This window comes from Nothobranchius furzeri, chromosome 7 (assembly GCF_043380555.1).
Source record: "Nothobranchius furzeri strain GRZ-AD chromosome 7, NfurGRZ-RIMD1, whole genome shotgun sequence".
Classification (NCBI taxonomy): Eukaryota; Metazoa; Chordata; class Actinopteri; order Cyprinodontiformes; family Nothobranchiidae; genus Nothobranchius; species Nothobranchius furzeri.
In genome coordinates, this window is record NC_091747.1 from 46826475 (window position 1) to 46849117 (window position 22643).

The 22643-nt window shown below is 41.4% G+C and overlaps 1 protein-coding gene across 4 annotated transcripts in view; it reads left to right on the forward strand.

The window, feature by feature from the left end:
• cacnb2a (calcium channel, voltage-dependent, beta 2a) overlaps positions 1-22643 on the forward strand; it is a 107157-nt gene that overhangs the window by 14163 nt on the left and 70351 nt on the right. The window contains exon 1 of one of the 4 annotated variants that reach the window (XM_054751490.2): positions 9566-15382. The exons of 2 other annotated variants lie outside the window; for them this stretch is intronic. In XM_054751490.2, coding sequence (XP_054607465.2) covers positions 15335-15382 — 48 coding nt within the window. In that variant the 5' untranslated portion in view covers positions 9566-15334. Of the gene's footprint in view, positions 1-9565; positions 15383-17284; positions 21849-22643 lie in introns of those variants that run through there. One more of the 4 variants, XM_054751491.2, reaches the window with a different exon arrangement.

Here is a 22643-nt window from a genome sequence, read left to right on the forward strand (position 1 = left end):
ATTTCCGCACAAAGGACGGCGGTGCATCTGGCCTGGTAGGAATCCGGACCTCATGGATAGTGGTCAGACTACAGTCCAAGGAGTCAAGTGAAAGAAAATCCTGGTAATTTAGCAAAAGTTGTCGTAGCTTGTCTCGCTCGACCTCGTTTGTGAGAGCATCTGCTTGGTCTATTACCTTCTCAATCTGTAACAGAAGTTCCGGGGGTCTACCCGGTGGCTTCGAGAGTGGTGGTGAGGTCAAAATCGCGTCCCCCCGCGAAAGACTTGCCACAGAAAGGCGTCCGCCTGTGTCAGGCCACGGTTTGTACGGCTTTGGCTTCCTCACACGTGCAAACAGTTGTCCGGACGCGTAGCTGATTCTAGCGTCAAGGCGTTGGAGACAGTCCAACCCTATGAGCATGGGCATCCTCATCTCCTCACTGATGTACACGAGGTGTTTAAAGGACATGCCTCCTATCGAGATGTTGACCTCAGTCGTCGCAGCCGCGGACGAGGGAGCGCCATAGAAATCGTCAAAATCCTTTGGGCCCGAAATGAGTGTGGGGGGTGAGATGTCCTCCCCCTTTTGTTCGCACAGGCTGCTGTAAAGAGCTCCGCTGATGAGCGAGATGTCCGCTCCTGTGTCTAATAATGCGACACAGCGATGTCTCTGATTTACAGTGACCTCCACCGCGGGACTATTAGATCCCTTTCTCACGACCAGAGGTGCAAGCAAAATTTTTTCAGTTACGGCGGTAGCAGTAGCGGTACTGGGGTCGTCATCTGTGGGTTCATCGCCTAACATCGCTACGGATGGAACGACCGGAGAGGTGTTGTCGCTTTCCTTTGAGGTGTTGTTGTTTTCCTGTGAGTCAGAACCTGTGAAAACATCAGCCTGCAGCATTTCAGTCTCATTTTGCGGCTTCTCAGGCAAACACGGAGTCTCTGACCGGGTCGCCTGAGAATCACGCACAAATTGTTTGACGCCCTCTACGTCTTTCTGAAGATTGCAGATCATAATCATCATGTTAGTCATCATTGGAAGGAAAGTGTTTTGCATCATTGGCAGGAGAGCGCTTTGCATCGCCGCCTGAATTTGGGATGTTAATTGCATCGTTTCCTCTGAGTCCATTTTCTAAATCAGCAATGAGATCTGGAATTTACTAATTTACTCTTTGAATTTGTTTCTATTTAGATGTTTATTTAGAAACAAGCTTACCTGTAGACTTATTAAAGAATTAGTTACAGGGAAGCGTGGCTGTTGAATGAATATTTTGGGCAAAATTGTTCAATAATGCCAAAAATATCATTGTCTTTTGACCTGTCCAAGATGGCCGGTCGAGCTACGTGTCGGGCACCTAAGATGGCGGATTGTTGCGCATGCGCAGTCCGGCACTCGGTGTTTTTCCGTCGTAGCAGAATCACGATTCTAAACACCGGAGCGTTTATTAGAACCGCCGCTAACGTTACCCAAAAGTACTCCGTACCGGAAGGTTTAGCGGATTAAAGGACGCAGAATCGCTGCGTCGGAACAGCTTGAAAGCTTCGCGGGACGCTTTCCTGAGCCTTCCACCGAGAGTGGCTAGTTAGCTCTTTGGCTAATGCTAGCGAACGCCCTGGAGCGACCAGGGTCTTAAAATTGCCCGATCAACCAACGGGCATCTCGCTCCGTGGTTAAAAGGGTTTCAGTAGCGTACGCAATCTGGAGGCAGTATCGCTCTACGGTAATAACCCGACTTACAGCGTTTACCTAGCAAGTTAAGCTACGGTAGGTGCTAACGAGTATTCCGTCAAGGATCAGCGTGGATCAGGCGCTTATCGAACGGAAATAAATTTCCGACGGAGTCTTCCGTCTCCGATTACACAAATGGATGCACACAGTGTCACAAACACCGCGACAAACAATAAACAGACGGTTCCAACGTATTAAAACAGGAGAAATGTTTACCCTCAAATGTAGGCCTCAAAATGGCCGTCAGCACACGTCAGCACTTAAGGTGTTTTGATGAAACAGCGCCTCCTGTTGGAGGGTGATGAATGTGCACCCCCCTTTCTGAGAAGCTGAACGAGGAAATTGCTCGCCTTTTCCTCTGAACTCACACTGAACAAAAATCCCAAAATATGTCTCAAAATCGGCACAAAGTGTAATAAACTGTGCAGATATCATGCTAGGCTCGCCAAATGTAACGGAATAGAGTGATGTAACTATCTAGAGTTGTATTTTAATACACTGTAAGTAGATCACTTGTTATAATCAGAAGATAGGCTGTTTTTATCATCAGGGAGTTTAATTAAACACTCTGTATTGACTTTGAGACAAGAAAAGAGAGAGAGTTGGGATCGTTTGAGCATCTTTAATTTCTTAATTAAAATTCTTAACAATCTACCAGGACTAACTCTGTGATGGATGAAAATGGATTTGGATGTTGTGTTGGTGCGTGTGTGTGTGTGTGTGTGTGTGTGTGTGTGTGTGGTTGGTTCAGACTCCTTAGGCTGACGTCATTGAATCTGGTCGTCTTTGTTATGACTAGATATCACGAGGCTTATAAAGTGATGACATGAGCTGCTATTTTGCCGTGTACGTACCCAGTGGGGGGCCTCCCAGGTAGATCAGGAAATGCCAGGTCCAAGAACCTCGGATGTGTACTGGAGCTGTTCGGAGCAGCGGTCGCAGCACGTCAAAGCCCGTCTGAAGGGTCGACCCCGGTACCAATCGGCAGCGTCAGCAGGTGCTCTTATTTTGAAAGGATGTCATCTGGTTGTTAAACGACGAAAATCTCCAACTTCACAGTTCTTAGTTTAAAGAAGAAAACACATCTGGCCAGGCTGTGCTTTTCTTTGGGATGACGGTGACTAGAACTGAAGTCAAAATGGAACTGAGCTTAAAATGGCATTGCCTTGTTTTATATCTCTGAATTGTTGATAAGTTTTAGTAAAGCGGATTGGACACTTTAAGTCAACAAGCCAGATTCTCCTGCGGCAGCCGAAAGCTCTGATTGGTTGGAACAATGTGTCATGCGTTTCTATGGAGATGAGGGTCAGTCTGTCTGTGCAATAGTCCTGTTTTCATTAAACACATAAATCATGACATCTTTATTCCACAGATCATTCACTTGATTATTATTGATCAACATATGTTTTGCTTAATTTTTTTAATCACAAATAAAGTACTTTGATTAAGTAAAAGTGTTCTTCTCCTTCGGACTCTTCTCCTGGAATGTAAACAGTCTGAGGAACACCCGACCTTGGCTTTTATACACGGGTGTTACTGTGTACAGGGGCAGCTGTGTGGAGCTGAAAATTCCGAACTTCATAACCTTACACCGGCAAGATGCAGTCCTTGGAAAATACAGCAGCCTGCTGTCAGCAGGTGACAAGCTCTTGCGCGTCGGGAGGCAACGCGCTGTGCCAGAGCGTCGGTACTGACACCCGCCGTAAAACAGACATTTAACCAAATTGTGACGTTTACCCTCTTGCAATTTAACATTTCCCTCACCCCCATCCTGACCTTAACCAGCTTGCGCATGCAAAGCTCTGATAGTTGACGCGCTCCAGACATCTGCTTCCTGAGCACGGCCACAGTAACATTATCAAATCAGGTGTCGCCACCTCAAAAAATAATTTAACACGCGACCGTTCATGTCGGCTCATTTCCTTTTATGTTTTCTGTCTTTTATTCTTTTATTTGTGCCTGATGCTTTTCGCTGCTGTGTATCGGGGCGCATCACCTGTTTTGTCCTCGGTGACGCACCTAACTGCACTCCGCTGTTTTTGTGGTCGGTAGATTTTTTAGAACTGCAGTCCAAAGGTAACTCATGAGGTGAATATATATGAACCCAGGTAGCAGTTTTTCTTTAGTATTGAGAGGAGATGCAGGAAGATAATAAACAGGCAGGACAGAAAAATAGTCAAATAAAAACAAGTTAGTTTTTGTACCTGGTGGTTGCAACAAACAGACACCGTTGAAGGTAATCAGAAGTGAGGAACAGAAAATGAAATAATTATTTTAATGGTTAGAGCAGCAGGAACTCTGAGAGGTTGCAGGCGCATCAGTGAGTTTGCGGCCGCTGCGCAGGGGGAGGGGGGAGAGGGCTGAAGCAGAAACTACCGTTGTTAAAAGAAATGTTTAACTTTGAAAATGTGGGTGCAATTTTAATTGTCAAAAACTCCAGCGAACCATTAGTTCATTTTGCTCAAATAGAAATTTAGGCCTGCCTCTAATTCTGGTCCTCCTTCCAATAAAGGCCTGGAGCTTGATGAGCTTGAGTCAAATACAGGCCCGGGCCTGTATTAGCGGATTTACGGTATTTTCTTACTCTTATATTAATGTAATACCATTAAATTTCGGTTAAAGCAGAGATATTATTGTGTGTGTGTGTGTGTGTGTGTGTGTGTGTGTGTGTGTGCGTGCGTGCGTGCGTGCGTGCGTGCGTGCGTGCGTGCGTGCGTGCGTGCGTGCGTGCGTGTGTGTGTGTGTGTGTGTGTGTGTGTGTGTGTGTGTGTGTGTGTGAATAGCCACCAGTAAATGACAACAAGCATAAGATCTCAGCATTGGTCATCATCATTTGTCATGTAGAAGATGTGCTTTAAGGTGAAAGGCTTGTGTAAACACTTCTGGGTACAGTGTGCTGAGTGGAAGTCTCACATCCCAGCAGCGACATCGGTGCTTTATCTGAAGGCCCAACAACACTGTGGTTTGTTACAAACCAGACCCTGTATAGAGTCTGTTCTTTGTTCTGCAGACCTGCGAAGTGACAAGATGAACTGGGTTGATGATGTGCACTCCTAAATGTTTCTGCCTTTTTTGGAGGCGGCACAGATCATCTTGCATTTGGTAAAACGGCGGTGGAGCAACGGGAAAGCTGGAGGAGATCAGAACAAAATGCCACATCTTCTGTTTCATCTCAAAGCTAAAGAGATCCTCTGGAAAAGGTCGTTGCAGCTCTGTTGCTTAAGTGAAAATTTGCCAGCTTTTACCAGCACTCTAGGGAGCTGGGGCTGATTCCCAGAGTCTTGTCCCAATATGTGGAATTCCCCTACAGTCAAAGTCATCACTTAACTGGGCCAAGAGTGGCTGTCAGTCTCCTCCTTAATGCCTACAGACATGAGAGGCTGTTTAATAACCGGGATATGACGACGTGAGGAGTTTTAGGGTCAGTGAGTACCTTGTATGCTGAGCAAAAATATCCTCCTCAGATGTTTACTGCGAGACGGTTCCAGAAATAGAAAAGCTTCCAGTAATGTCTCGTCTGTTTGCCATAAATTAAATACTGTTAACAGAGCGGCTCTTCTGACCTGACCTTGTTCTCCTGGTGTTTGTGCTGAGTCACATACATTATTTTTAATCTGTCACAGAAAAAATATCAAAGTAAAACATGGAGGATAGTTTATGACATCCAGGAAGTATCTTTGGGTTTTTTCCTTTATTCTGAAACGGGTATACAGCTAGGTTTAGGAATTAGAATTAAAATGGACTATATCTACTTTTGCTTATTTTCCTGTCTGACCTTTTGTTCCTGTTCCTCACAGTTCTATCACACTCGTAGGTGTATGAGGAACGACTCATCAGTATCGCTTTGTAATCGATCCGGTGTAGCTCCGAGCATCCACGGTTTTTCTCCAGCTTCTCACAAACAGCTCCTTAAAGACAGAATTACTCATGCTCCCACAGATAGAGGGGGCAAAGGGCAGACGGATGGGATGAGAGACCCTCCCTCTGGTCGTGACCTGATGCCCAGAGGGGAGAGCGGAGGAGTCTGGGAAGGATGGACGTCCAGGCCAGACTGCTCAGCCGTGGGAGAAGTGAGGTTGGTGTGTAAATGGAACTCAGCCCTCTGTTGAGAAGTCAGAAGGGCAGAGCTGTCAGACTTGGCAGCAGACTTAAACATTGTCAGGTGAACGGTTTAATACTTGTGTACACAGAGGTGGTTTCGCTCCAGGGTTTAGTTCAGGCGTTGGCAGTCGACGTGTGAGTGATGCGCCGCTTGTCTGAAACTAAAACAAGGACTGTAGCATGGTCTGATCAGTTAAGTCAAACGTCTCTGTAGATAACACTGGGAAAGTCTGCAAAAGTACTTTTTTGAAGGGTTTTTGTATTTTGAATGACATCCCTGAGCATTTGCACTGGAATTTCCTGCATTATAAATCACACATTTGTGGGATTTTTTACAGTTATGAGCTAAATCTAAAACCTGGACTGGTGGTTTTTATATATAAGGGTGTGGCTCAAAGGAATTCTACTTTCAAGGAATATTGTATGACGAATATTTGACAACTGATTATCAGAAAAGGCAGCAGTTCTTTGAGTCCTCCATTCAGTACGCACTTGCATATTTAGCACCACAGGTGTGAGAGGCTCTCCACTTAATAATACCAGAGAAGGAGGAACAGCCGGCTGCTACCACTTCAACCTTAGGGCAAACTACAAAAAAAACAAACAACCACCATTTGAAGTCACGGACAACTACATTTGTTTAAATGTAGAAAACGGCGACTGGTGTTTTGCACCATCTTGTTTCATCCAGCATCGCAGGTCCCAGCAGGAGCGTCTCAGAGACGATACCTGATGGGTGGGGTGTCAAGTCAGCATTTATTTGGAAGCACGTTTAAATGGCAAGATCCATCGCCCCAAAGTGCTGCACATAGGCAGTAACAGTAAAAACAATGAAGGGGCCGACAAAAGCATTACAAGAGAATAGTCACAGGCAGATGAGACATAATACTGTACATAAAAACAACAAAAGAATAAAACTGCAATAAAAGGTCACATATGAAAAGATAAAAAGAGGAAGAAAAACCTGCAGCCTGTTGATTATCAATGAAACACCATGACACACAAATGCGTTCTCAGCCGTAATTTAAAGAGGCCATAGAATCAGTTATCTTAACCTCAGGGGGAAAGCTGTTCCACAGGACAGGAGCCGTCATGGAGAAGGCCCTAGCACCCTCACCCCGGTTTCACACTGAAAGCATCAGCGGCACGGAACGGCAGCAGAACGTCACTGCTTCAAATAGAATCCATTATAGGACTGCTTCAAACCAGCAGCAATGCAGCAATTTCCAAGTGCCTCCCAAAAGCGGCACGCTGCTCCACGCCACTGAAGACAGGATCGGGTTCTGTTTTTGCCGCGAGCCGCTTCTGGGACATGTCAATTTCCGCAGTTAACATAGGACTAGACGGGAAATCACACAGTTTCAGTGTAAAATCCCCAGTCATTTTCAAAATAAAAGTACTGCAGTGACGCAATTTAATATATATGAAGCTTATTTACTCACAGCATCGTTCCAGAAGTGCAGCAATATGTTTTTTAATGGCTTTATTCCTGGCAGTGGAGAGGAACATCATCATATATGACATCAAACAGCAATAACAACATGATTTCCTTCTTTTTGGTTTAATGGCGGATGTCACAAACAAACCGCGGCACAGCGAGTAAGCCGTGCCACTGCCAAGAATCTACCGTTGTGAAAGGGACGCTTTTCAGTTCGCAAGTAAACCGATCTGCACGCTGCTGATGCTTCCAGTGTGAAACCGGGGTTAGTTTTGACCTTGACCTGCGTGTTGCTAGCAGATGAAGGTCAGCTGATCTCAACCTCCTAGACATGCTGAATAAAGTCACACACATATGGGGGAGCCAACCCATGCAAACATTTAAAAACCAGCATTATTACGTTAAATTCAATCCTGAACTTTACGGGAAGCCAGTGAAGATCTACCAGAACAGGAGTGAGTGTTCCGTGACTGTTTTTTTCTTCTAAACCTAGCTTGTTTGCAGATTTGCTTCATGAGTATCTTCTAAAGCAGTGGTTCCCAAACTTATTTAGCCGCGCACCCCCTTCTATGTCCGACCATGTCGACGCACCCCCCCCCCCCCCCCAGCCCCCACATCGGGGCATGGCTCTCTCTCTCTCTCTCTCTCTATATATATATATATATATATATATATATATATATATGTATGTATATGTATGTATATCAGATGTCAAGCTAAGCAGACAGGGTTAAAAAAATTCCCCATCACTTTCGTTTTTTAAATAGTAATTAATAAACATTCGATACCATTACAATTTCCTTTGATTTCATTTTAAATAAATATTTAGAGTGCCCAGGTAGCACATAAACAATGCAATTTAATGGTTTTCTTAAAGTAGGAACGTTTAACCTGTGCGGCCAGAGCGCTCTCCTTCCTTCTGGTCTGCATAAACCTGAGCTGATCACCTACTTGTGCGTAATCAAATGTCAATAGGGTACAAGATATAGCCATGATGTTCACTTTTACCTCAGACCGACTTATTGCTGTTTTATGGTGTGGCTGAATCTGCGATCCGCTGCCACGCGGACTGGAATAACAAATGCTGCAGTAACATGAGATGTGGTCAGGTTCATGAGGAGTCACTGGCTGGAGCGGACCCGACTCATCCCAGAAGCTAATATCTTAATTTGACCTTGAATGGAAAAATAACCTCTTAAAAGTTTTTATCACGGTGGAGGCAGCGTTCATTTCTGCCTTCAGTCTGACGGCGCGCCGGAGTTAAAGCAGCGCGTGCGCTTATTGAATCTGTGTGCGTGTGTGTGTGTGTGTGCGCGCGCACTCGCGCGCGGCACAGCCGCTCAAGTCACCGCGTCTCGCGCTATTTAAACCAATGTTGTAAAATTACTTCTGCCCAGCCCAGATGTGCTCACTTGTGCACCCGTGAGCCGTGGTTCAGCCGGAACGCGTCTGACCTCTGACAGACGCACTCTGAACTTCAGATCTTCAGCGCCCTGTCAATAGCCTGAATGGGAATCATTTCTTGTTATTTTGTTACATCCGCAATGTTCTGTGTGTGAGGTTTACAATGTCAGAACACCTGCATGAGACAGGGTGTTAATTACAATCTGCCAGAATGACTCACCACCTTCAGATTCCTCCAACACCGTTAAAAATGATCAAATACGGAACATATCAGCGTGCGCAGGCCAGAGTGCTGAAGCTCGGCGCATTGTTATTATGAAGTTAGGACACATGTGGAGGACACACGCGCACGCGCGCAAAAATAAACTTGTTTTCAATTACATTTATTGTGCCCACTTACTTTTTCTTTGGCCCACCCACAAATGAGTTTCTACGCTAATGGAGACATATGACAGACTTCTCTGAGCTCCGCAGCCATTACACTTTTCACCTCGCGCACCACCTAGCGGCAGCTCGCGCACCCCTGACTGCACCACACTTTGGGAATCCCTGTTCTAAAGGGTTAAAAATAGGGATGCGCTGATAACAATATAAATACCATTATCGGTATTGTTACGTCCTCTATTGGTGGAAAATGAGAAGGACAGGGAGTATTTCAGGTGTGTTTCAGGTGTTAAAATGGTAAACAATGATTTTTATTAAAGGATTTATAATGACAAAAAGCTCCAAATCTAAAAGTACTTAAAAAAACAGTGTTAAAATGGCCATGGCTTTATGTTTAAAACGGAGATCCGAACGCTCCCAAACATTCACAAAACAAAGTATGTATATATATATATATATATATATATATATATATATATATATATATATATATATATATATATATATATATATATAACTAAAACCCATTTAAAAGCCATAAGATCATCGACATAAATATAATTTTATTTACCGAAAAAAATGAAGTGGAGACTTCTTGGACGCTCTATTAGTGCAATTAATACCACAGCAAGTAATTTTGTCCAACAATTGCACAAATAATATCCAAAAAAGAATACACAAACCGCACCACTAATGGTCAAAGTTGAGAGACAAAAAAATCGCGGGACAGTTTCAAGGCGATGGGATTTATGTAACTAACAGAGCAGCAGTGTCTCACAATTAACTTCCAGCTGCTTCCCACACTCGTTATGTGGATGTAAATGACTGCACCAACACTCCTACTTCCCTTTGATACTACCAGCCTCCTGTTATTTTCCTCCTGTCTACTAGCAACTAATGATGCCTCTATGTAATCTATTAGTTTTTATGTGTTTGCCTTTACTTTCAGGCTGTAAATGTGTGTGTGTGTGTGTGTGTGTGTGTGTGTGTGTGTGTGTGTGTGCGTGTATTTTTTTGTGTTGAAAGCCACGCAAAAAGAGAAAAAAACAGCATTTTTTTAAATCTTTCCTTTAGTTTTTTCTAGGTCATATTTAGTTACACATTTGATTATTTTCACATTTAAAAGCCCCGTTGCTGTTTATGTGATAAATATTACTGAGTGACAGCCAGCGGTAGTTTTAAAAGAATAAAGAAGGGAAAAGGGAAAATAGTAAATGTTGTTATTTATTCCTTGAGTAAAATACAGTTTTTTCTGAAGTCCAGCAAGGTACCTGCAGAAAAGTATGGTTTGGTTTGCTGTAACAATGGCATTATACTGCCCTCTTGTGGCGAATATCTTTATTACCAGCAAATTTCTGAGTTCCTGAAATCCCTTGAGAGTGTGTTATTCGAAATGTTTGATCTAAACACACCTCATTTAGAATGCAGGAACAAAGAACTGAATAGATTCCAAATATGGAACTTGGAGAGAAGTAATACTTTTGTAAAAATCTGTTGTAAAGTTACAGTTGCCACCACATTCAAACTCGGTCACATTCCTTCTTTAAACAGCTGGCATGATACTCTAGCATAACGTGTAAAAGAAAGTTGGATCTTTTTGTAAAAAGAATGAAAAGATTGTGTAAAAAAAATAATATTTTATTATGAATTCACTGTATTTTGTTTTGTTAAGGCTGTTTTATTTGTCCTATTTGGGATAATTAGCAAAATATATATATTTTTAAAATAGAAAAAAATATTTTAAAATGTTTTAAATGAAATAAATAAAAATTAAAAACAAAAGAAAAAAATTAAAGGGATGAGGAAAAATAAGGAACAGAATATTCTAGTGCGGGAAACCTGTGTCCTCATAGGCCAACATGAGCTCTGACTCGGTACCTTCGACCTCAGAAATAAAAGTGACATATTTTAATCAAATAAATGGTCTTTTAAGCTATAGTTTCCATCAGGGTTCGAATCATGGGGGAGCTCAAGGGGACTCGGCTCCCCATGAAAGGGTGATGAGCTCCCCTAGAAGTCGTCTATTTACACAGCGGGGGGTGGGGTTGAAAAAAAACCTCCTGCATTACATTATTTATATAAATTCTCAGTGTACCGGGGACTCTTGAGCAGAGATGATGCAGAGTGCCGATTGTTGATGCGCTCCAGGCGGCTGGGCCCTGCTCGGGACCACAGTAACATTCTCAAAGTGGCGCCACCAAAAAAATATATAATTAACACTCGATAGTTAATGTCTGCTCATATTCTCTGGTCCTTTCTGTCTTTTATTTGTGCCTCATGTGCAAAACTCAGACCCACACCCCAGGGCCGTTTGAAGGCATTTTGGGGGCCAAGGCTAAATAGACACCCCCTTTCCACCCCCCATCTCACTGGGCTCCCTCGAAACCTTCTGTGTAATTCATACCCTGGTTGCTATCCATCTTCACTTGTTTTAATCTGATAAATTTGTGTTCTTTATGCATCATCGCTGCATTTCAACATCAGTGATTTTTTTTATTAGTCATTAAAGTCTTTAGTGATTATTAAAGTGATTGTTTTTTCTTCCCGAACGCCGTGGCCTGTTTCTTTTTGGAGTTGTTTAATTAGCGAACGGATAAAATTTATTAGGTTTTTCTGCAACAAAAGCTCACTCTTGGTGGCTCTGATATTAATCGAGACTGTTATATGCAAGAGGGAGGTTTAAAAAAATCAATTTATTTCTGGGAAAATCACCACTAGGGTTTTTCCTCAAAGTGTGTCCGAGCAGCGCGTTCTGAGCCTTGATAAAACCATCGTCTGGTATTTTATCTCTCATGATTCCAGTAGGAGACTGATGATTATTTCTCAAAGCCTTTGACAAGTTAACTGACATACATCTCACCTTTCACTGTCAGGTGTTAGTAATGACAAGAGTAAATGTGAAAAACTGGCTGCAACAAAAGTCTCGGTGCTGGTGGAAAATGATGCCATGTTTATGTTCGTGTTTGTCTGGCATGAGGTGATATATTGACACTCAGCTTCACAGGAGACTGCTCACATTTTGTTGCAGCTCATATTAAATGTTCAGTGTGTTTTATGTACATCAGTCGGAATAAAACCGGATTAAACAGTCTAAAAACTGGACTTTCTGTGTGTTTTAACCGAACAAACGCACTTTGCACATCTTCTGTTGTCAGCTTTAAATTGACCAGAATGAAACAAATATATATATAATCATTTATATGGCATTTTATGTCAAATTACCCAGAATTCATATATTACAGGGCTGCCGGTGACAGATTTAGACGCAAGACAAAACACTAACCCTTGGGTGAAGGAATCAATTAGCACAGAAACAGTTCCTAAAATAGCATCTCTACTCAAATAGTATTTTAGCACTAAATATTTTATGATGATATCCAGACATTTGCTGAAAGCTATACTTATATTAAACTCAGTTTGTATTTATTTTCACTCAATGTTCATAAAAAAATTTAGCAGTTTTCTTGGGGCAGCAGTAGCTCAACAGGTTTAGCGGGTTGTCCAGTAATCGGAAGGTTGCAGGTTCGATCCCGGCTCCGGACAGAGAATGCTGCTGTTGTGTCCTTGGGCAAGACACTTTACCCACCTTGCTTGCTGGTGGTGGTCAGAGGGACCGGTGGCACCTGTGCTCGGCAGCTTCGCCTCTGTCAGTGCGCCCCAGGGCAGCTGTGGCTACATCGTAGCTCATCACCATTAGTGTGTGAATGTGTGTGTGAATGGATGAATGATGCACTGTAGTGTAAAGCGCTTTGGAGTCCTTACTCTGAGAGGCGCTATACAAGTGCGGGTCATTTATCATTTATTTATCATTTATCCTGCCTCAGAAACGTGGCTTTTGTCGCAAACTGTGTCCCAAAAAGGAACTCTTATCGAATTATTAATGTACGTTTAATTTTAAAAGCTGAAAAAAATAAAATATGCTAAAATAGTAATGTCGTGCAAATCATTTAGCATTGCATAATAAAGCCTTAAAGTTAAGTAAAATGAATTTTGATCATTTTATGAACTCCTTAACTTAATAAGTAGCCAAATTATTGCACATTACATAATGTTGGTCATTTTCTTAAAATTACTTTGTTGGTTTAAATTAGAAAATTTGTTTCTGTATTAATGTATTTATTTATTTATTTATTTATTTATTTTTGTTATTTAAGAGATGTAAAACTTTATTTGCACATCCTTACCATATTTCAGCAGTGGTGCGCCCAGAAAATGTTTACGAGGGGGGCAGTGTAAGTTTTGGGGGGCACACCGAATTGAAACACAAACATTTAATTTTATGGCTTCAATATTTACATCTTCGTTAAACAAGATGAATGTATGATTTGTGTGAACGTGAATGTGATTTATTAAGGGGGATCGGGGGTGGTCTTCCCTGGGGACAACAGTGGGGTCCCTAGTTCTTTTACTCCCAGGGGAGTACACATGGTCACAGATAAAGTTAAAAAATGATTACGATTCACTAGCTTCAGTTAACCTAATTTATATAGGAGAAAACAGAGAAATAGTTCAGAGAACACAGGCCTGGACCCTTAAAGCAACAATAGTTGTGATCTATCAAAAGTATTTTTTGCGTAAATCATCTTTGATACCTTATGCTAGGCTCCTCAGTACGTTAGTTAATGAGAGTGGCGACACAGGGAGCGCTGCGCCGCGACCCAGAAGCGCCGCGCCGAGGCCCTGAAGATAGGCGCCAGTTCTATTTCAAGTGCTGCGGCTGTTTACAACATTGTGGAGTACTTTACGACAGACATTCCGACGAGGAACGGCATTACTGCACAAACCCAGCCGCAGATTTGATAACTTTAAAGTACTACTGATCTTAAAACATTCTAATGAATAGTGTACTTACCCATTTTTAAAGGATTAGATTCTCTCAAAACACAATGGCAGGTCTGATCACGTCAAAACAAACGAGTCACTTTCCGCTTCCTGTTCTCAATTCCCACGTGAAGTTGTGACTATTGCGCGACTTTCGAAGAAGTGCTCAGCGCCGCGTCTTGCGTGACCACTTGACTTCTCGAAACCACGGCGCGTCTGTCTCCGGTGAGCCCCAGCTTAACGCTAAAAGTTAGCTTCGACTTACCAACACATGCTTTTCTCTCTCCTGGATGCTAAACCACAAACAGCCTTTCTCTTCGCAAGAAAAGATGGATGAATCCATTAATGTTAATTTAACATTATGATGTACTAATGTCGCTGGAATTTCTAATACAAGCACTTCCGTGTTCATTGTGTAACAGCAGCTAAGGAAATAGAAGTAGAGTAACCAATCATATCAGTGAACTTGCTCTTTAAACTAGGAACGATCATACTAATGGTATGATTAAAGGTGAAGGCCAAGTGAATGTGACACAGGGCAGCATTTTGAAAATACACTAATTACCACAAAAATGTTCTCAATTAACATAAATACTTGAAAAAAATACAATCAATCCTGCTGAAAGTGAAATAATAGATGATAGACATGAACGAACAAGGAGTGACATCAAAGAACCTAAATCTATAAAACAAAACGAAAAAAAAAAACCTCATTAAACTTAGTCTAATGAGTTTGATGAAGATCCTTGTCTTTAGCAACCTGATAATGTTGAAGCTAAATGGAAAATGTATTTTTTTCTGTTTAAGATCAGTCCTTACTACTCCAGCGGTGCTAAGTGACGACACAGACGGAGAAAAAAACGGTACGGTGAAAAAGAAAAGAGGAAAAAGGGACAAACTCAGTGTCTTCCAAGCTTTTAAAGCAAATGAATAAAGCAGCAGCCTGTATAAGCGCGCTTCTCTTTATTAGAGAGCAGTCAGCAAAGAGCACTTCAAACTCCACCTCCTCCCCATCCTGAGAAGGAACTTGCGTGTGCTGATGAGTGTGTCTAAATCTACTTGCAGCTGAACCGGTGTGCCGGCCTGAGAGTGTGTGTCTCTGCTACAGCCCAGCAGCACCGCAGAGGAATTGGCAGCATCAGAGGATGTGCTGGAGCATGTACAGATTTCGTAGAGGGGTAAACAGTTTATACGTTCACCTCTGCTGCCACTGTCTGAGGATGGGCTGGACAGGGGAGAGGCAGAATCTGACTTTCTGAATCCTCAGGAGTAGGAGGGTGACTGAATTGGACGATTTGTTTTCTTCACTCCTGCATCCTTTTTCCTCTGTCCTTGTCTTGTCTGCGCATTTTCGGTGGTCCGCAACTCTGTGGACCCAGTCTGCAGATATGGAACAGGGTTGAATTTGTCAATGTCGCTGCCTGACAGGGAGTCTGTGAGACGGCCGGCCACTCCCCCCGCCTCTGGTCCCCTTCATGCCGTGCTGTGGGCTGGGCCATCGGCGCAGAGCAGAGCATCCATATGTGAGTTTGTGTCTCTGATCTGATGCTGGTTTATCACAGGGGTTAGAAAGCTGACTGCACACTGCATTGTGTGCAGCCTGAATACTTATACGTTGTTTTTTACATTTAAATATGTCATGTTGCGTAAATAATTAAAGAGGACGTTGTTGTGTTATTCAGTGTTAGCCCTCTGCCCTCATGAGGGTTACCGTCTGAAATGCTGCAGAATTTAGCGACGTTTCACTTCCTCCTAACTCAAAGTTGACTGTTTCAGTTCAAATTTATTCCATTGTTAGCCCAGAGAGCTGAGGTATATTTCTTGGAGCACAGCAGGTTTAGATAGTATTATTACGAGCTGACAGTTAGGTTTTATAGGCTTTCACTGGTTTATTTCACTCGTCCTTCGTTTGTTTCTGCCTGGAATTAAAGGTCAGCCTAATGAAACACCACAAAAATATCTGGAAGGTATTTTTTTTTTGTTTGTTTGTTTTGTGAATTTGATGAATAGGTGCATTTTTCAAATCTGCAGGTTTCTGTGGAGGAAGCGATTTACTGCATCTCTGTTGCTCTTCCCCTTTTTTTTTCTTGCAGGACTCCATCACTGCAGATAGAGACACTATGTTTTAATTGACTTTACCACTAGATGGCCATGTTACACTTTTTATTTTCTCTCTCCATCTCTCTCTCACACACACACACACACACACACACACACACACACACACACACACACACACACACACACACACACACACGTTCCATGCCCAACAAGTATTTTTAGACAGGACATGAAAATTATAGTCCTTGTCGTGTTAATTATGTCTGAACTAATTAATTTTTAAGTTACATATAAATCAAAACTCTTCAAAATGTATTTACTGATTAATTGTCTTTAATTTCATTACTAAAATGAATTAATCCACCATCTTTGCTGGTGTTTTGTCACCGATTTATTAAAGTATGAAAGATTTCTTTTGAGAAACATTTCCCACTAAACCAATGTGATGCTTTTTAAAATACTAACTTAAAATCTTTACTTTTAAGGATCAGTAATACACATACTTTGAGAACTAGTTGGGTATAATCCACAAAACCATGCAAAAAGTTATCCAAAGTCTGAGAAAATTGATTTAGTGGACTTTAGAAAAAAATTACCTAGACATATGAGCCTGTTGCAGACTTTTAAAGATCCAGCCTTGGAACTGTAACAAAAACTTAGTTCCAAGTATTTTAGAGGAGGAAAAAGGCTGCCATAGTTGTCATCAGTGAGCTTTAATTTAACTGATGAGTGGATTAGTGTTGGACCAGATGTTGAAACAGCCCACCAGAGCATTTAAGGCCCACAAGTAAGGTGTTTTTACAAAACAAATGCTCACCCTGGCAGAGTATCTGTGGCAGCTTGTGTTGGTTTAATGGCTGCAAAAAAAAAAAAAAGAAAACGAGAAGAATAAGCATGCAGAAATTAATTTCATTAGAAGAGTTAAAGCAGAGGTAAACGCAGGGTTGAACTCAAGAGGACCCCAGCTGCCGTGACACCGCGCTCTTTCAATGACACCCTACTCACATGTTTCCAATATGGAGCACCAAACCGCCGTTTTACGTCTGAAATGGGGCAGAACACAACACAATTCAGCTCTGGATGGAATGTGGAGCATGGAGACCCGACCGGATGGGACTCCATCTGACAGACTGAGTAGCCAATCCCCAACTTTCCTTACGAAAGGAGCTAATTGAAGACAGCAGGCCTTCTCCGTTTCCTGATTTGTATTTTAGACTTCCCTGCTTACCACAATACAGCAGCTAAACAGCAAGAAATATTTTCCTTTTGTATTTGGGAAGTATTTTTGATGCTGTCAGCTGTGTGTGTGTGTGTGTGTGTGTGTGTGTGTGTGTGTGTGTGTGTGTGTGTGTGTGTGTGTGTGTGTGTGTGTGTGTGTGTGTGTGTGTTAGGAATGATGGAAAATCTCAATATAAAGCAATTTTGCAATATTTTGTGTTATGATGCTGAATCGATAATAGCAACGCATCATTTCTTTTTTGTGGTGCAATTCAAACTCCGACTGCTAGGTGCCGGCAGATTTTTAAATCTTCTTTCTGACAGAACAATGATATCTTGGGATAACACTGGATGTGTCTTAAGCATTCATGTCTATCAGAAAGTAAACACCTCACGAACAGGTGCTGAACAGCAATCGAGCCGTCACACAAACATCAATCAGTTTTGTTATTTTGCTCGTCCCTGGTGAGGGTATTGCACTGTTGAAGCAGCGTTCTGACCCACATGTTCCAGAATGTGTGACAAAAGTGAACCAGACATAATTTTTTGTTGTAGCTGTTTTTGTCCGGTTTAGGGTCACAGGGTTATGGATACAATCCCAGCTGTCTTTTGGCAGGGTTCAATCATGACAGGAACAAAGTTAATAACTTTTTTGATTCAAGTAGGTTTGTAAATCTTTGTAGAGCCTAAACATAAAAACATGATTGCATGTGTCTGGTTTTTACAGAAGAAATAGACAAATAGCTGTTTTTATTGTTTTTCTTCTTGATATGGGGATTTTATGGGATGTGGATTATTCGTCCCATGAGTAAGACATAAATTTAACATAAAACCTTGATCGAAATTTGAATTGATTCAATTTAAAATTGACTTTATAAACAAAAAGAGCTGCAGGGACAAGATGGAAACTGTAAAATAAAGTCAACCACCTCTATTCAGTGGCACCCCCAGAAATGTTTCATGGGGTGGCCAAGGGGCCAGAGAAAATTTTGGGGTGGCGCACCAAATTAATCCTTGTGGCCCTGGGAAAATGTAGCCTGTAGTGATGCAATACATTTATTCATTTTGATTAAAAAAGCATTACTATGACTTATTAAAGAACAGTGGTCTTCCCTGAGTGGGGACTGTAGGGTGGCCTGCAATTTTCTAAGCGTGGCCAAGGCCACCCTTTGGGGATCCCCTTGTCTCTATTTCTTGAAAGATGTTGTCTTTTCTTCATTTTTTGAATAACACGAACAATTTTGTTGCCATATTTTACTTACTTTTATTTTTAAAGTTTTTATTTTCGTATGGTTCTCTTTGGGCCTTGCTGTCATAAATCTACTCAAAATAGCTCATAAGAACTCAATTTTAAACCTTCATTAAAGTGGACATCGTTTTGATGATAAAACTTTTCCTGCTAGCGGTTTAAAGTTTTTCCTCATCTTGTAGTGAAAAGGAATGCTATAGGATCATTCCGGAGCATGACACAGACTGATGTAGTCCTCCCCAGGCACTATGGATTTTCTGTGTGCAAGTGGAGAGTTAAGCTCCCATGGCAAAACTGTGAGCTGGAATTCCCAGTTTTCCAGACATCGGGATGAGTGCCCAGGGAGGAGTGTCCAGCCAGCATGGAGTAGACTGGAGCAGGGTTTCCTTGGCAGCAGTTGTGCGTTACTTCACTTTTCCAGAGTGTGTAGAAATTTCCGGAAACCGAGCGAGTAATCGGCCACAAAGGCCTTCAGGAATGTCTCGGATTTAAATGGAATTTTTTTTATTACTGTTTTTTCATAACCTATCACATCATCAGAATGGAAAGTGCAATTATATACATTTATTTCAATAGAGATCTTCGTAGACCATAGCTCAGTTCCAGGCTGGAAACACTGATGTCAGAGAGATCTTGTCACTGACCCTGGTTCAGTTACGACTGTCTGAGTTTACAGTCTCACAGGTCTGGAAATGGTGAAATCATGGGTGTTTTATATGAAGGTGACTGCATACAGTTTACTTTTGTGGTGGATCAAAACGAACCTGTTTCATTATAAGTCGAGAAGTAATTCAACGTATGGAAACCACTTTTATGGTCTATTAATCGTACAGGTTCAACAATCCTTTTTTATTGTAGCGTTCAAAGTGCTGCAAAGCAACAAGAATATAGTTTTATCATTTATTTTTATGGACAATAAACAATCCAACAAATAAAGATAAGGTAGGAGGTGTTTTTCCTGTGGCATTTTATTCATATCATTTGAAATTCTCTTCAAATACCAATGGAAACCAATTAATTAGATGTTTTGACAAAAAAATATTAATTGTAATCACTTCTAAAATTTACAATCCTGGAACATCTCATCCAATCATTGTGCTGGTCCCATTCTTTATGATTAGATCATGATCCATCCATCAAACCGCTTCAATGACCATCTTTCCCTGTCTGTGCATGTACCCCCCTGTGCACAAATTACTCGTTCTTGGCTTGGAGCAGCCAAAAAGGGAGTGAAGCCAGAGCCAGGGTAGTGTAACAGATGGAATGATCAGTTTGGAAATTAAAATAATGGAGTTGTGTTACATGTTCACTTAGTCTAGTTATGTTCTTGTTTGGAAATGTTTAGGTGACGGACCTGTTGACTGTGAACGCAGCTGGCAGAGCCGTCTAACATTCGTATGCGTGTATGTATGTATGTGTGTTTGGGTTATGTGTGTTTCTGGAATGATCAGAATCTGTGGCTTTTTCTGTATTATACAGAAAAAAAACTGATGCTAAGACCTTGAAAACGATACTGAAAAAATATGTTGGAAAATTAATTAGGCATCAACTAAAGACTGTAAATAATACATTTCTACTATATGTATCATAAAGCATTGCAATCTTTACCACTTCTGCCATTTTTGGGTTAATACCTCTTGAATTTACTTTAAAATACTTCTGACATTACAAATTACTTTTATTATCACCTCCTAGATGGCTTTAGGCTTGTTTGTATGTTCTTTCTGCTTCTGCATAGTATTCCTTCTTTCTGTTTCTGCATAAAGAAGGAATCTTGTTTATTTTGCATACTAGGTAGATCAGAAAACCTAAATTTGGCCACAATTATGAATGTTAGTTTATCTGTCACAGTGAGTTTGTCTTGTGATGAACTGTAAACCTGTCTAGGACTTGTTTTAGCTCCCACCCAGACAGACCTGTGTCCAAAATTAACATCTGAGAAGAGTCCCAGCTGAGCAGAATATGTCACTGTGCCTTTATTCTGTAATGCCATTTTGTGATGTTGGCAATCCAGGCTATCCTTAACTCTAATAAGAATGAATCAGGTTACATTTCTTTCTCTTGTTGCATTAAATCTGGTGATTTTTCTGTCGTGTAAATTCACGTCCTTCTGTGTCTTTAACACAAATTTTGTCTGCAAATCTGCATGAATGGGTGCTGATTTTCGTGTGGCAAAATTGCAGGTTGTGCTCGTACCTCAGGCCAAAACGAGCATCACTGAAATCAGGAGCAGATGTTCTTTGGAGCCAATTAACAAAATCAGGGAGACGAACCTCGGGCAGCGGAGGAGAAATGTTGTCCCACATACATGCTACAGAATTAGCCTGATTGACAGTCATGAGTCAGGAGTTTTCATTTTGTATTATTTAACTTTAATAATCTTTGATCATTTACATTTTTGGTTAGTTGGAAAAGAAAATCAGCTTAAATGCAATGTGCACTCCAAAGTAAATGAAAAGCAACCCTAAAAATAGTTATCAACGTGTCGATTTTCTTCAATAAATGATTTTTATTTTCGTTCACACTTGAAAAATACTTGATATACTGTATGTAGTGAATACAAAGAAAATCATCTGAGAGTATAGAAAGCAGAGCTCTTATGTAAAGACTTTAAAGTAAAGATGAATAAAGAGTTTGTAGTTTTTTACTAAGTTTAGACTCCTTTTCTAGCTTAATAAGTAACCCTAGCCCCAGCCCTAAGTTGTAATGAAGAGACAGCCTGGCAAAACAATAACACTTGGTCTGAACTGGTTTTTAAACTGGGCCAAAGAGCAAATCAACCTCTGAACACTTTTTGACAATTCGTCACAGTGTTCGTCTCTTAGCAAAGTACCATGACGACAGGGACCAGCCAGGAGGGAAGATTCCCCCCTGGAGAGAAAAAAGGTGGAAAGGGCTTTGAGGGAGAAATGTGAGGAGGAAGAGCGTTGACATAAAAGAGAAAGATGGATAAAGGGATTTACAGAAACTCACAGATTTATGTTTGTTGAGCTCTGTTGTCTCTCCCAGACTCAGCATCCGTATATTTGTATAAGCTGTCCCTCAGGGAGCTGGCTGCCTTGATCTGCTCCCTGATTGGGTGCACGCCGTGGCTTAGCAGGGCGGGGTTAAAACTGCAAGGATGTTTTATATTCATACTAAGCTTGAATCATTCCATCAGGTTACGGGCAGCAGGAGGAGACTTTTGAGTCTGCTGGGTAGTTTTACTATCGTCTTTGAATATTTTGCCTCATTAAAAAAAAACTCTGCGAACTTTGTAGTGTGATGGGGATCGTGATCGATGTTGGACTCAGTCAGAACAGATGTGGTGGGCTTGCCTGTCTGCAGGACAGATGATGATCTCAGGATGAGTTTGATCACCTCTGATCCCGCACAGTGGTGCTGAAATCTGCTGAGGAGGGGGCTCCTGGCTTCAGCTCATTGCCATGATCAAACAAATCAAGAATAAAAATGTCTCATGGGTAAGTCACGTGTGTTTGGATGGGATCACTTTTCCTCCTTTTGTTTCATATTTTGGCTAAAATTCAGCGTTTTGTTGTTTTTATGTGTAAAGCTCATGAAGCTTGATAAGACTTTCTGGTCCAGCAGATTATATATTACGAGTGCTCTCCTGCATTATCATTGATTTTTGATGTTTCTGGATCCATCAGCTATTCCAAAGATGGGTTTAGAGATTTAGATATTATATAACTACAAGCTAGATGAAATCTGCTCACCAGTCTGCTAAAACCACCTGAGTAACAAGGAAGTTTGAAATGAAGACAGCTCCAGTGAGAGCCTCTTTATTGTATTTACCTGTTTGATAAAAACAATAATAATACCAGCAGATGTACACCAGCAGTTCCAGCCTTGATGACCCAGGTTTTTAATGTCTGTACATTTGATATCTGAGTTTTTGCCAGTGCAGATGGATCAGGGCAGATTATAGTGAGAGTGGCTTTGCCAGGGATGAAATCAGCTACTTGGGAATAGGGGAGTAGGGGGTGGGAATGGAGCGATACAGTTATGGTTTACTACTGAATACACTTTCTGTTTGACAGTCTCTCTATCTGATTATGTCTCACACTCAAACCTCTCGTCATGTAATTAAAGGTGTGGAACACTGAAAAACCATTTAAAAATATTATTTCTGACTATTATTGGACATTCTGAGATTGACACGCAAGCTGAACATAAAAAAGTCTCCTAAGCCTGTCTTGCAATAGATGCTGATGGAAAATGGACAGTGAAAGGCTAGGAGTAGAAAAGCTTAGACA